At 49.5% G+C, this 14676-nt stretch overlaps 1 protein-coding gene across 1 annotated transcript; it reads right to left on the reverse strand.

The window, feature by feature from the left end:
* Positions 1–13551: 13551 nt before the first annotated feature.
* LOC119338032 lies at positions 13552–14280 on the reverse strand. The gene has a single exon (XM_037610351.1). It carries the CDS (start codon positions 14177–14179, stop codon positions 13787–13789), a length of 393 nt encoding a protein of 130 aa, XP_037466248.1. The 5' UTR covers positions 14180–14280; the 3' UTR covers positions 13552–13786.
* Between the last annotated feature and the right edge of the window lie 396 nt (positions 14281–14676).

Genomic DNA, 14676 nt, shown 5'->3' on the forward strand with positions numbered 1-14676 from the left:
CATCCTTGTAGTAGTTCTCGGGCTTGCGATGCTCCTTCCCCGGCGGCGGCCCGTCCTTCACAAGCTTCTCACCGTCCAGCTTAACCCAGTGCACCTTTGCACGGGCAAGGGCCCGACGGGCACCTTCGATGCAGACGGAGCGCTTGATGACCTCAAGCCTCGGACAGGCCTCCACCAGCCGCCGCACTAGCCCGAAATAGCTCCCAGGCAGGGCCTCTCCGGGCCACAGCCGAACTATGAAGCCCTTCATGGCCTGCTCAGCCGCCTTGTGGAGCTCGACCAGCTGTTTCAGCTGGTCGCTCAAGGGCACAGGGTGTTCGGCCTCAAAATACTGAGACCAGAACACCTTCTCCGTCGAGCTACCCTCTTCAGCTCGGTAGAATGCGGCGGCGTCGGATACGCTGCGGGGAAGATCTGCGAATGCCCCTCGAGAGCTCCGGATTTGGGTAAGTAACAGGTAGTTCACTTTTATATTTCTGCTTTGCATAAAGAATTCCTTACCCGCTGCTATCTTCCTCATCTCCTCCAACTCTTGGAGGGCCTTTTGGGCTTCGGCCTTGGCAGACTTGGCAACCTCTAGGGCCGTTGCAAGCTCGGATGCTTGCGCCTTCGACTCCAGCTCTAAACTCTCATGTTTTTTCATGAGAGCCTGAAGCTCTTGCTGCACCTTGCTGACCTGAGCCCCAAGTCTGTCTCGCTCGGTGCGCTCCGCGGCTGTTTTCTTTTCGGCCTCAGACAGCGCCTGCTTAAGGGTCGCCACCTCAGTCGTGGCCCCTACAATAAGCAGTACAATCCTGTTACTCTTTTTGCAATCAAGCCTCTTTATAGGCACTTTTTCTGTAAGGTATTTCTTACCTTCTTCCTCCTCGAGCCACCGCTTGGCAAGGCCGAGCTCTTGCTCGGTCCACTCAAGGTCCTGCTTCAGGACACCCACCTCCGCAGTCAGTGCGGCGGTGGATAGCAGCGAAGCCGGCATGCACATATTGACTCTTTTTTGTTAGACTCCTGCGATATTTAATAGATCCTCTATTCGGCTTTTCTTTCCGAACGCCAAACAGAGCATCAGGGGCTACTGTCTATGCGGTAATATTTTTACATATTTTTACTTACCTCGAAGCCTGTTAGAAGGCTAGCACAAGCTTCAGTCAGTCCGCTCTTGGCGGACTGAACCTTCTGGATCATCGTACTCATAATAGTATGGTGCCCCTCGTCGATAGAGGCGTCGTCAAGAACCTCCAGCAGATTGTCTGGCACCTCCGGTTGGACGGAGGCCGCCGGCTCAGAAGGCTTGCTCCTCTTGGAAGGAGTTCGCCTACCGCGGTCCGGAACTGACTCCGGGGCGGTGTCCGGCACAAAGCCGGACTTACAGCCCTGGGGAGCCTTATCCCCTTCACTCCTGGAGTCCGGGAGGTTGCCTTGCGGCTCCTCCGGGACCACCTCCTCCTGCCCCGGAGCTTGTCGCGACGCCACTTCGGCGTCGTCTGCAGTGTGGGGGGAGACAGCGGGTGGAACTGAGTTCACGTCCGATGAGTCCAGGGAGCCGCCCGACGATTCGTCGAATTCGGCCCGGGGCGGACTGCATAATTACATTCGACATTAGGGAAAGCTGTGCAACAAAGGAACATCATGAGTTACTCTGATATCCGAACTTACGATTTCGCCGGACGCTTGGCCCTGTTTGGCCACTCCTCTTTGCCCTCTTCGGCGTTGGGGGCGTAGTCCGGTGGAGGGGTCTTCCTTTTCCTAGACCCCTCGGCCTCCCCGTTGGGGTGGCCTTCCTCTTCTCTCCTCCCTCCGCTGGGGGGGGGAGAGTTTTCTTCTTCCTCCTCGTTTTCGCGGGAGGAGGGCGTCTCAGACTCGTCAGATGACGAGTCCGACACCACCACGTTGCGGGCACTCTTTCGAGTCCCCGTGGTCATCTTCTTCTTGGCCTTCTTCTCCGGCACCACATAAGGCGCCGGAACCAGCAGCTTCACTAGTAGAGCTGGGGCTGGATCTTTGGGCAGCGGAGCCGGACAGTTAATCGGTCCGGATATCGCCCGCCAAGCCTGTCAAAGGTAAGGGAGTTTCGATCCCGCATAGAGTCAAACTATGAAAAAAGCTTAACATCCTGTAAAAGGTGTAGATGGCATACCTCGCTAGCGTGACGCTGCGAGCTGTATCCGCGGTCCTCGGAAGCGGATGCGGGAGCCTCGGCGCCCTTGAATAGCATCTTCCAGGCATCTTCGTACGTCGTGTCGAAGAGCCTGCTGAGGGTTTGATGTTGCGCCGGGTCGAACTCCCACAGATTAAAATCCCGTTGTTGGCACGGGAGGATCCGGCGGACGAGCATAACCTGGATTACATTAACAAGCCGGACTGGCTTGTTCACCAGGGACTGGATGCATGTTTGCAATCGGGTCACCTCTTTTTCGTCACCCCACGACAGGCCCGTCTCTTTCCAGGACATAGGCCGCGTGGGGGGTCCGGATCGAAACTCGAGGGCTGCGGTCCATTTTGGATCGCACGGCTCGGTGATATAAAACCACCCAGATTGCCATCCCTTTAGGGTCTCCACGAAAGAGCCCTCGAACCATAGGACGTTGGCCATCTTATCCGCCATGGCGCCTCCGCACTCCGCCTGGCTGTCGCGCACCACCTTGGGCTTAACGTTGACGGTCTTGAGCCAGAGGCCGAAAGGGGGGCGGACGCGGAGAAAAGCCTCGCACACGACGATAAATGCCGAGATGTTGAGGATGAAGTTCGGAGCCAGATCGTGGAAATCCAGGCCGTAGTAGAACATGAGCCCCCGGACAAATGGGTGGAGTGGAAAACCCAGTCCGCGGAGGAAGTGGGGGAGAAATACTACCCTCTCATGGGGCCTTGGGGTGGGGAGAAGCTGCCCCTCTTCGGGAAGCCGGTTCGCGATGTCCTTGGACAGGTATCCGACCTTCCTTAGCTTCTTGATTTTGCCCTCCGTGACGGAGGAGACCATCCACTTGCCTCCTGCTACGGACATTGCTGGAGAGGGTTGAGGTGGGAAGTGCAGGCTTGGGCACTGGAGCTCGGGTGCGCAGGAGATGGATAGGCAAAGGAGGAAGAAGGCGTAGGTAAAAAGGTGGATCCTTGTCCCCTTATATGGGCGGATGCGATTGTGCATCCCCACCTAGTAAAACTCGCTTGCCTCCCAAGCGCCGTAATAAGTGGCGCGGTTGGGTTACCCACGTCCGTATTGATGAGAATCCCGTAAAAGGGGGGGGGGTACACGATCTCTGCTTTGACAAGACGTGCCAAGGAAACCGCCTCGCAAAACACGCTGAGGTGGAAAAGTGAAAACGATTCGAGTGAAGGACTTGGCTGTAGTGTGATGACGCACTGCGGAATACGCCAGCAGATTTGATTTGTGTTAATATTATTCTCTTTATGGCAATATGTGGAAGCTTATTTTGCAGAGCCGGACACTACTCTTGGTGTTTACAATCTTCTATGAAGGACTTGGAGGAGGAACCCGCCTTGCAATGCCGAAGACAATTTGCGCGCCGGACTTGTCGTCATTGAAGCCTGGTTCAGGGGCTACTGAGGGAGTCCTGGATTAGGGGGTGTTCGGGTAGCCGGACTATACCTTCAGCCGGACTCCTGGAATATGAAGATACAAGATTGAAGACTTCGTCCCGTGTCCGGATGGGACTTTCCTTGGCGTGGAAGGCAAGCTTGGTGATGCAGATATTCAAGATCTCCTACCATTGTAACCGACTCTATGTAACCCTAACCCTATCCGGTGTCTATATAAACCGGAGGGTTGTAGTCCGTAGGCAATCAACTCCAGATACAACAATCATACCATAGGCTAGCTTCTAGGGTTTAGCCTCCTTGATCTCGTGGTAGATTAACTCTTGTACTACCCATATCATCAATATTAATCAAGCAGGACGTAGGGTTTTACCTCCATCAAGAGGGCCCGAACCTGGGTAAAACATCGTGTTCCCTGCCTCCTGTTACCATCCGGCCTAGACGCACAGTTCGGGACCCCCTACCCGAGATCCACCGGTTTTGACACCGACAAGACCCCTTTTCTATTCTGATCTCTTTCATTTAAACCCATCAGATGCCTCCGAGACGTGACACCGGTTTTGCTTTCCCACCGGAGCTCACTCAGTTGATCCAGCAGCAGAATGCCTTGATGCAATTGCTAGTTCAGAACCAGGGCAACAACAACAACAACAACAACCCGCCGCCAGTGGACAACCTAGCCCGTTTTCTAAGGCTACAGCCACCGGTGTTTTCCAGTAGCACCGAGCCTATAGTTGCTGATGATTGGCTACGCCGTATTGGAAGGGAGTTGACCACCGCAGGTTGCACAGATGTTGAGAAGGTGCGCTTTGCCGCACATCAATTGGATGGACCAGCAACTTCATGGTGGGAGAATTACACAGCCACTTTTCCCATAGCCAATGTCACTTGGGACCAGTTCCAGCAAGCTTTCCGCACAGCCCATGTCTCAACTGGAGCTATGCAGATGAAGAAGCGGGAGTTCCACAACTTACGCCAAGGGAACCGTACTATGGCTCAGTACGTGGATGAGTTTAGCAAGTTATCTCGCTATGCCCCTGATGATGTGGCCACAGATGCCGCGAAGTAGGAGAAGTTTATGGAAGGGTTGAATGATGAGATGAGCATGCAATTGATGGTAGCAACCTTCAACAATTACCAGGAGTTGGTAGATAAGGCTCTTATGATTGAAGGGAAGCAGCAGCAGATTGAGAGCCGTAAGAGGAAGTACGGACAAGGGAAGTATAACTCAGGAGCTCAGCAGAAGCCTCGCCTAACCCCGAACTCGAGAGGACTTGTTCATACCCATGGAAGTCACAACCACACTAGAGGAGGATCGCATAACCACAATGGTGCTAAGAATGGAAATGGGAACGGAGCTAACAACAATCAGAACCGCTCCAACCCAGCCACACCCGCCAAAAGAGACCTAAGTCAAGTTACTTGCTTTAAGTGCGGGAAGACAGGGCACTATGCCAACGATTGCCCTGAAGGAAGGAATGGAAATGGAAATGGGAGCACTGGGAAGAAGCCTAATCCATTCAACAAAGGACAAGTGAACCACATTAACGTGGAGGAGGTTGAAGAGCAGCCGGACACGGTAATAGGTAAGTTTTTGGTTAAGTCATTTACCGCTCTTGTCTTTTTTGATACTGGTGCATCACATTCATACATATCAAGGGGATTCGTGGATACGTTTAAACTACCAACCCAAACCCTTAGGACCCCTCTCCTAGTGAGTTCACCCGGAGCAGAGTACATGGCCAGCCGATGGTGCGACCAGATACCCCTAACCATTGGCACACATGTTTTTCCGTCTGACCTAATTATCTTGGAGTCACAAGGATTGCATGTGATATTAGGTATGGACTGGATGTCAAAGTATGGAGGAAGTATTAACTGTACTAGTAAGTCGATTTATCTCACCACCCCGGAGGGAAAAAGGATTAAGTATGTATCTAGGCATGTGCCTAGGAGGAGCCAAGTGAATGCCCTTACGGGAGTTGTTTAGGAGGAAGTGCCTGTAGTGAAGGATTTCCCGGATGTTTTTCCAGAGTTACCAGGCATGCCACCAGATAGAGACATTGAGTTTTTGATAGAGCTATTGCCAGGTACAGGGCCAATATCCAAGAGACCCTATCGGATGCCCGCAAATGATCTGGAGGAAATTAAGAAACAGATCAAGTAGTTATTGTAGAAAGGTTACATTCGAAGAAGTTCGTCACCTTGGGGAGCCCCAGTACTTTTGGTTGAGAAGAAGGATAAATCCCTAAGGATGGTTGTTGATTATCGAGCTTTGAGTGAAGTGACGATTAAGAACAAGTATCCACTGCCAATGATCAATGATCTGTTCGATCAGCTGCAAGGAGCTAAAGTGTTTTCGAAGATTGATCTACGATCAGGATATCATCAGTTGAAAATTCGAGAGAAGGATATCCCAAAGACAGCATTCACCACGCGGTATGGATTATACGAGTATACGGTCATGTCGTTTGGACTGACTAACGCCCCTGCCTATTTCATGAGCATGATGAACAAGGTGTTCATGGAGTATTTGGACAAGTTTGTTGTGGTGTTTATTGATGATATTATGGTATACTCGAAGAATGAAGAGGAGCACAAGGAGCATTTGCGCTTAGTTCTCGAAAAACTCAGGGAACACCAGTTGTATGCTAAGTTCAGCAAATGCGAGTTTTGGTTGAAGGAAGTCGGATTCCTTGGACATGCTATATCAGGAGACGGTATATCAGTAGACCCCAGCAAGGTTCAGTCAGTAACTGAATGGTTGGCACCCGCTTCAGTTAGCGAGATTCACAGTTTCCTTGGACTCGCAGGATACTACCAGAGATTCATTGAGAATTTTTCCTAGATTGCGAAGCCAATGACTGAACTATTGAAGAAGGATACTAAGTTTAAATGGACAGAAGATTGCAAGGCAAGTTTTCAGGAGTTGAAGAAACGTTTGACTACAGCCCCAGTGCTAACACCGCCAGATATACATAAGGAGTTCCAAGTGTATTGCGACGCCTCTCGCTTAGGACTTGGATGTGTGCTTATGCAGGACGGAAGAGTTGTTTTGTATGCCTCACGACAACTAAAACATCATGAGTTGAACTATGCCACGCATGATTTTGAGCTAGCAGCCGTAGTGCATGCGTTGAAGACTTGGAGACATTACCTTATTGGAAACCGTTGTGATGTGTACATGGATCATAAGAGTTTGAAGTACATCTTCACACAGAAGGAGCTGAACCTTAGGCAGACGAGATGGTTGGAGCTTATAAAGGATTACGATATGAAGCTACACTATCATCCAGGAAAGGCAAATGTCGTAGTAGACGCTTTGAGCCGGAAGAGTTATGCCAATATCCTTGAAAGTAAGGGATTGCTAAAGAAGTTAGCAGAGGATATCATGGAACTTCGATTGGAGATTGTTCCAAGAGGTTTCGTTGCAACAATGGAGGTTCAGTCTACATTGTTGGGCAAGATTCGAGAAGCTCAGAAGGATGACAAAGAGATTGCCGAGATAAAGGAGAAGATGAGCAAAGGAAAGGCCAAAGGTTTTCGTGAGGATGAGCACGATACCTTATGGTTTGAGGACCGAGTGTATGTGCCCAATAACCCAGAGATCAGGAAGTTAATACTTCAGGAGGCTCATGACTCACCATACTCGATAAACCCCGGAAACACCAAGATGTATTTGGATTTGAAGGAACGTTTCTGGTGGACTTGTATGAAGAAGGATATTGCCGAGTATGTAGCCGTATGTGATGTATGTCAGAGAGTAAATGCAGAGCATCAGAAGCCAGCAGGACTGTTACAGCCTATGCCCATACCCAAATGGAAGTGGGATAAACTTGGCATGGACTTTATCACCGGATTGCCTAGAACCAAAGCAGGATATGATTCTATATGGGTAGTAGTTGATCGCTTGACTAAAGTGGCTCATTTTATCCTAGTGAAAACCACCTATACAAGTGCGAAGTTGGCCAAGATAAATATGTCCAGGATCGTATGTCTGCATGGAGTTCCGAGGACCATTGTATCAGATAGAGGAACACAGTTTACTTCAAAGTTTTGGCACCAATTACACAAGACTTTGGGAACAAGATTGGAGTTCAGTACAGCGTTTCACCCGCAGACATATGGACAGACAGAGAGAGTCAATCATATTTTGGAGGACATGTTGAGAGCCTGTGCGCTAGATTATGGATCTAGCTGGGATGACAATTTGCCTTACGCAGAGTTCTCATACAACAATAGCTACCAATCCAGTTTGAAGATGGCACCGTTTGAAGCCCTGTATGGACGCAGGTGCAGAACACCGTTGATGTGGGATGAGGTAGCAGACCGGCAGTTGTTTGGACCAGACATGATCAAGGAGTCTGAGGAGAAGGTTAAACTGATCCGTGATAGACTGAAGATTGCTTAGTCCAGGAAGAAGAGTTATGCAGACTCGAAAAGCAAGGAGGTAACCTATGAAATTGGAGATAGAGCATATTTGCGAGTATCCCCCTTGTGAGGAGTGAAACGTTTTGGAGTTAAGGGAAAGTTACGCCCGAGATTTGTAGGACCGTATCATGTTTTGGAACGGATGGGAGAAGTTGCCTACAAGTTGGAATTACCTGAGGGATTGTCAGGAGTTCATGATGTGTTCCACGTTTCACAGTTGAACAAGTGTTATGCTGAGATGTCCGATATACCGTTAAGAGATACAGTACCCTTGGGCGCGATTCAGTTGGATAGCGATTTGACTTATGAAGAGAAGCTAGTTAAGATTCTTGAGTTTGCCAGCCGAGTCACCTGCAGCAAGATTATTAAGTTTTGCAAAGTTCAGTGGAGCCACCATACGGAGGATGAAGCCACCTAGGAACGAGAGGATGATCTCCGCAAAGACCACCCACACCTATTTTCTAGCCAACCCAAATCTCAAGGGCGAGATTCATCTTAAGGGGGTAGGTTTGTAACATCCCAAATTTTCAATTTGGAATGTTATACATAAGTCATTCATGCATATCATATTTTATTGCATTTTCGTTCTGCAATCCTCGAAATCCTAAGCAACTAAAGGACCTTCGGAGAGAGTTGGGGATTTCCCAGTTTTCATATTTGATTTTTTTATCAAATAATGAAACGAGGATTTTGATTTTAATTATTTTTCTATCCGAAAAATATTTCATATTAAAAAAATATGAGAGGAGATAATATGACTTCTCCAAAATAATTGAAATATTGGAGGAAAAATATTAAAATCATTTATTTGATTTTATTTGATTTTACTTGGATTTTATTTGCATTAGAAAAATTGCACATTTTCAAAAATTGCATTTTAGGGCCAAGAAAATGTTCATCTCGTCCTAAATATTTCATTTAGGCGGTGAAAATTTGTTTTGGTATTTTTAGATTTTTATTTTATTTTCTAGGATTTTATTTCTGTCGGTGAAATAGTTTTTTTTAAGTTCCAGCCGACTGGGCTGAAACCCAGCCGGGCCGCCGGCCCAACCGCCCACGCCGCCGCCTTCCTCGTGCGCGCGCCGTCATCGCCGACTCGAACGAGGAGTCCGAGCCGGACTCCACCACCGCCGCCTTGGCCCCTCTCCCAAGCCGCCCCGCTCCCTTTATACACGCGTCGCCCGAGCGCCCACCACCACCGGCGCCGTAGCCGCCCCGAGCCGCGCCGCCTCCCGCCGCCGAGCCCCGCCGCCCCGCGAGCCTCCGCCCCGCCGTCCGAACCCGCCTCGCCGGAGCCACCTCGTCGAGGTACCGCGCCGATCCGCCGCCGCTGTTTTTTAGAAGCCCTAGTTCGTTTTTTTAGATCGGTTCACTGGTTTTTTCGGTTCTTCTAATTTGCAGACGTTCGTCCGTACGTTCGTTTAAACGAACGGTTTTCACACGTTAGTTACAGCTAATGAACGCTCGTTAGTTAGTTTGTTCGTCAGTTTTCTTTTAACGGATTTATCTGCGATTATTTTCGGTCGCGATTTCTGATCCGATCTTAGTTTCTGTTTATCTTTTCGCTTGTTAGTCGGAATCAGGCGATTCAAGCGCCTAGATCTTCGTCTCGAGACCCTCTTTCTGTTTAATCAATTTAAACAATATTTTGGTAATGTAAAATTTGACCTTAGTTCAGATTAGTAAACAAATCTTGTTTCTTTCGCCGTTTGAGTTTCGTTTCTCCGTTTGATTTGATTCTTTTTATAACCGGAGTTCTTAAGTTGAACTTTCTGGTCAACCTCTCTTATTTGAGTTTTTCTTATGCATCTTTGCTTGTTGCTTATGTATGCTATTGTTTTTTTGTTTGTGATAGAACTCCCGGAGTGCGAAGCGTGTTACTACGAGTCCCTAGGATTCGTGGATCGTGAGCAAGGCAAGTAACACATTGATCATACTCTTTTCATACCCAGTTTTTCTGCATTAGTTCCAATCCTCAAACATTGCATGCTTAGGATGTCATTAACTTGTCGGTTGGGAAGTAGTTGTTGAGGTATAACCTATTGCCCTGTTACTATCAAACCCTTGGGAGTTACTTCTACGCGTTACTTATATTGCTATGCTTTGCTGTGCTATGCTCGTAGACGTGGTTTGGGTTTGAGTGAAATCCATGACAGATGTGAGATTGTTAACTAATGGTTCAACTTAAGGTGGCAACTTAAACAAACATCTGGGTGGATTGAGGCACCTGGGGAACCCAGTGTTGTCTGTTTTTTTGGAAATCCCGGGGTACCCGTGTGATCTTCCTAAGGACCGCCACCCAGGCTCAAAGGGAACTGACATGATTCATGCTAGAACTTCCGGGTGCAGCCACAAGCTATTATGGGCTCTAGCATAGTTGAGTAAGTTACACGAAACTCTTGAAGAGGTGGATCAGCAGGTAGTGAGTTTTGTAGGTTTGGTATGGTCTACCCGGAGTAGAGAGTTAATGTTTCTGAAAGACTGTGTCTCGGTCATCCATTTTCTCAAACACCATGTAGTGCGAGAAATCCAACGGAGGCGATCAAGTCTTGTGGGGAAAAGTGCGCAAACCTCTGCAGAGTGTACAATCTAATCATGTTTAGCCGTGTCCCCGGTTATGGACAATCTTGAGTATCTAGTACTTGGGTTATCACATGTATCTCATCACTTTTAATTAATATTGTTGGTTGTTAACTATTTTAATTGGGATTGAGTTGGGGCTACCTTCTCAATGTTTCAATCACCATGATAGTTAAATTAAAAATCTATTCCTTTGTTGTAGGGAAAAATTGGCTTTTCGCAAAAACTATAACCATAGAGCTTTCCACCAGCCAAATATGCAGGTAGTGATAGCATTATTCTGTTCATGCTCTACTGTGTTATATTGCCAACATATTCCATGTGCTGACCCGTTTTCGGGCTGCAACGTATTATGTTGCAGACTTTTCAGACGAGGAGTATGGTTCGTTAGGTCATTGCCGTGCAGCTCAGCTATGTCGTTGGAGTTGATGGACTCACTTTGTCTTCCAAGCCTTCCGCTGTTATCACATTAAATGACCTTAAGCCATATTATTGTAATAAGTTCTCTCTTGAGACATTCGATATAATAAGTGTGTGACTGTCACTCTGTTATAAATCCTTCGAGTACTGTGTGTGTCAGCATTACCGATCCAAGGATGACAATGAAGCACAGAGACTTGACCGTTTGAGGTCGGGTCGCTACAATTACCAAGCTAGAAAACAAATACCGCCGTCGAGCATCACATGCTGATAGCTGCAGCCCGACCACAAATATGTCGCCGGCCCGCCACAACCCACCAGCTCCTCCATACATCCTCTCTCTCATTGCCGGCGCCACGCGGGCTTTAATTGACGGCAGCTAAAGGGATCGGATCACGGGTGCTGGCTACGGTTAGAGCATCTATAGCCGGGAGCCGCAAACCCCCTCATGCGCCCAGGCGGACGGCTCGGTCACTGACCGGTAAAAATACCAACCCAGACGACGGGTGCCTCAAACTGGCCTCAACGCCCGGGCTAACTGACTCTTCTCATATCTAGGTCAAATATGGGACGGATATAGGAAGGTCTGGGGCTCCAGGCGCATCCGTCATGTCAAACCTGGCCACGCTTACACATCCGACCCCACATATAATCGCCCCTATCCGCTATCCAGAAAAAACCCTTGTTTGCTCTGCAAACTAAAACAGCCACATACTTCTGCAATAGCCTGCAGGTGCCTGCACAGACTGTCGGTATGTCTAGCCACGTGCGTGCCCGGCATCTTCACCGAACAACAGTTCGCGTAGATGCCGTGAGGTAAAGAGGCAAGACGCGGCGCGTCGACCGTTGTGGAAGCCGTGTTGGCTGATCGTGCCTTTTTCATCAGGTAGGTATATGTATCAGCCGAGCCGAGCCATCGACCGAACGTCGACAGGGCGGGTGGGTGCTGCCAAGACAGGGATCCAAACTGCTGTCCCGAGTGCATGCATGCGTCATGTCTGGCCGTCTGGGCGATTGTATATACTACTATATCGATACGTCGACGCATACAATGTCGTGTCGTGTCCGAGCTAGTCTTTCAATCATGTGATCGACATGCGCGGGAGGGACATACCGGGAGCAGCGCGGAGCGAGATATTTCTCTCCTCACTCAGTAGGCGCCTCACAGAGCGCGTCCACATATCACGGGCATGGCCGTGGACGCAGCTCCCATGCGTGTCTCCGGCGCGCCATTGGACGCCCACGGTCTCCTGTCGCCTCTCATCGAATCGCACGGTTCGTATGGTCGAGCACGAGCAGGCGTCTATGTCCACTCGGGAACGCTGGCTCTCACGTCCTCTCGTGGATATCTTCTTCATCCTATGTAGAAATTAGCTAAACCTAACGTGTATGGCTGGAATCCACCCCTCAGCGCCGGTGGCGACGTGGCGACGCTCCAGAATCTCACAATATTAGTTTGTTCCTGCCGCAGTCACGTCGCATCACATCGGATTGGCAAAGTCAGATAGATGCAGAAGCTGAACAGAGAAAAAAAACGTGACGCATCATGTCAACAGCAAACGATCGCGGGAGCGCCTGGTGTTCGTTCACGATCGCGGTCGCTGTCGGTGCTCGATCCGCCGAACCGTAGGTTTTTGTTTCCCCTGGCGGGTGACACACCAGCAGTATCCCGATTCTTTATTTTCTTCCCCAGGCTTTTTGGAAGCGGCCATGCATCGTCTGACTCGTCGCGCGTAACCATATTTTGTTCGGTTGATCATCTTGGGAAGCTTCTCCATTTTTCAGCGGAAATTTTAACGGTGATATTACTATATTTTGTCGCTATCTCCAAAGCAAGCGGCTGAGCTCCTCGTTTTGACTGGAGTAGTTGTTGATCGAGCAAAGCATGCATGACTCGATGGAGTGGAGACCGATCCATGATTGAATACTTTGGTCTCAAGGAAGAATATATTGATCTTGAATTCGGCTTTTTTGTTTAGTCCACAAAATGTGGAGCGTGCCATGATTATGTTTGATGGATCTCCGCCGTGTACGTGTGCGTGTACATATCATCATCGTCTAAAGCAAATCGCTCATCTTCGAACTTGGACGTCGATCAAAAAGCTTTTGTATGTAATATGTATACATGTGTGCAGTGTGCATTTTCTCTGGTAGCCAGGAAGTATCAAGCTAGGATGCAAGCCAGAGCTTTTGTACTCAGGACGTACGTCTATCAGACAAACTTGCAGAGGACACAAATCTTTGAGTGACTAGCTCACATTCTCGACGGGAGAAGTCTTCTTCCCTTATCTAAACAAATTTCTCCACGGGTGAGCATGCACTAGCCGTATCAAGCTCTCATGTTTCTGCACGTGTGTTGAGGGCGAGGATATCAAAAGCAACAGACGGCGAAGGCGACGGGGTCGGTCATGGCTCGTCTAGTCGATCAGGTAGAAAACTGAAGCCGGTGCGCAAAGAAACAAAAAAAAAAACTCTGAAGAACAAGTGCAAGATCATTCTGACGGACGGGGAATCGCATCGAAGGGGAAAAACATTCAAGCAGATCGATCGAATGTGCACTGCACCAGTCGGTATATTATTACACCTCGAAAGGATTTGGGCCAAGAACAGCTGCTCGGTCGTTGGGTAGATCAAGATCCTCATGGGAAGATTAATCGAGCTTTAACCTCGTATAGTTTCCGGAACAGATTCAAAACAAAATATACTACTACATCACATGCATATCGGCATATATATAGCTAGCTAGCTTGTGCCGAGGAAGACGTATGTCCGAAGCATCACCTCGTCGCAAGAAGCAGACATCAACTCAGGCGGATGGCACCGAGGCGCGGTGGTGCCCGGACGCTGACGCCACCGTCGCCAGCGCTGTCGGCCGCGACGAGGACGATGAGGTGCTCCGGTTCTTCTCGCACGCGGTGCGCCTAAGCATCCGGCACATGCCCTCGGCCACGCGCTCCGCGGGGCCGCCGCGCCTGAACATGCCGCAGAAGGCCATGTGCGCCCGCACGGCCTCCTCCACGCCCATCGCCACGGTGCGCTTGCTGCGGCCGGCCTCGTACTTGACGGCCTCGGAGCACAGCCCGCACAGCCACCGGCCCCCGAAGCAGGCCCTCACGCCGCCGATGTACTCGCCGGTGCACTCCTCCTCGAGGCCGCAGCACTCGCAGCTCACCACCACCGCTGGCTCTACAGCCTCCATGCCTAACTTAGAAAGTTGGATTACTACCTAGAAAACCACGGCGAGCTCTTCTTCTTGGACTGGTTAATCTGGAAGAAGAACAACAACAAGAAGAAGATGGTTCTTTTGTGCTTTGTGTGGTGTGTGCAGCGCAAGGTTCGTTTATATATCGTTTGGGAGGCCCAGGGCACCTCGGCTCTCGCGCGTATAGAAAGTTGGATATATCGTTTGTTTTGTCACATGGACTCTCGTACCACCGCTCACCGGCCGGCCAGGTGACACGTCCACCAGGTGCATGCCGTGTTGCCTGATATTTTTGCCCGTTTACACTATGCTAGCTGCTACTGAGGATTATATGGCATCGAACCAGACAAAAATGATATCTCCAGTGTGAAATCTGCCTATCAGCTCAGGATGGTTTTGAATAAGGCAAGGACCTGACAGCCGGAGTCCTCGAGCTCGGTTAACAAGCACAAGGGATATATCGCCCTGTGGGAAACGAGTGCACCAGCAAAGGC

The sequence above is a fragment of the Triticum dicoccoides genome, chromosome 1A (genome assembly GCF_002162155.2).
Source record: "Triticum dicoccoides isolate Atlit2015 ecotype Zavitan chromosome 1A, WEW_v2.0, whole genome shotgun sequence".
In the NCBI taxonomy this organism is placed as follows: Eukaryota; Viridiplantae; Streptophyta; class Magnoliopsida; order Poales; family Poaceae; genus Triticum; species Triticum dicoccoides.

Excerpts from the sequence above, each read along its gene's own strand:
- LOC119338032 (XM_037610351.1), bottom strand. The coding sequence starts at position 14,179 with ATGGAGGCTGTAGAGCCAGCGGTGGTGGTGAGCTGCGAGTGCTGCGGC.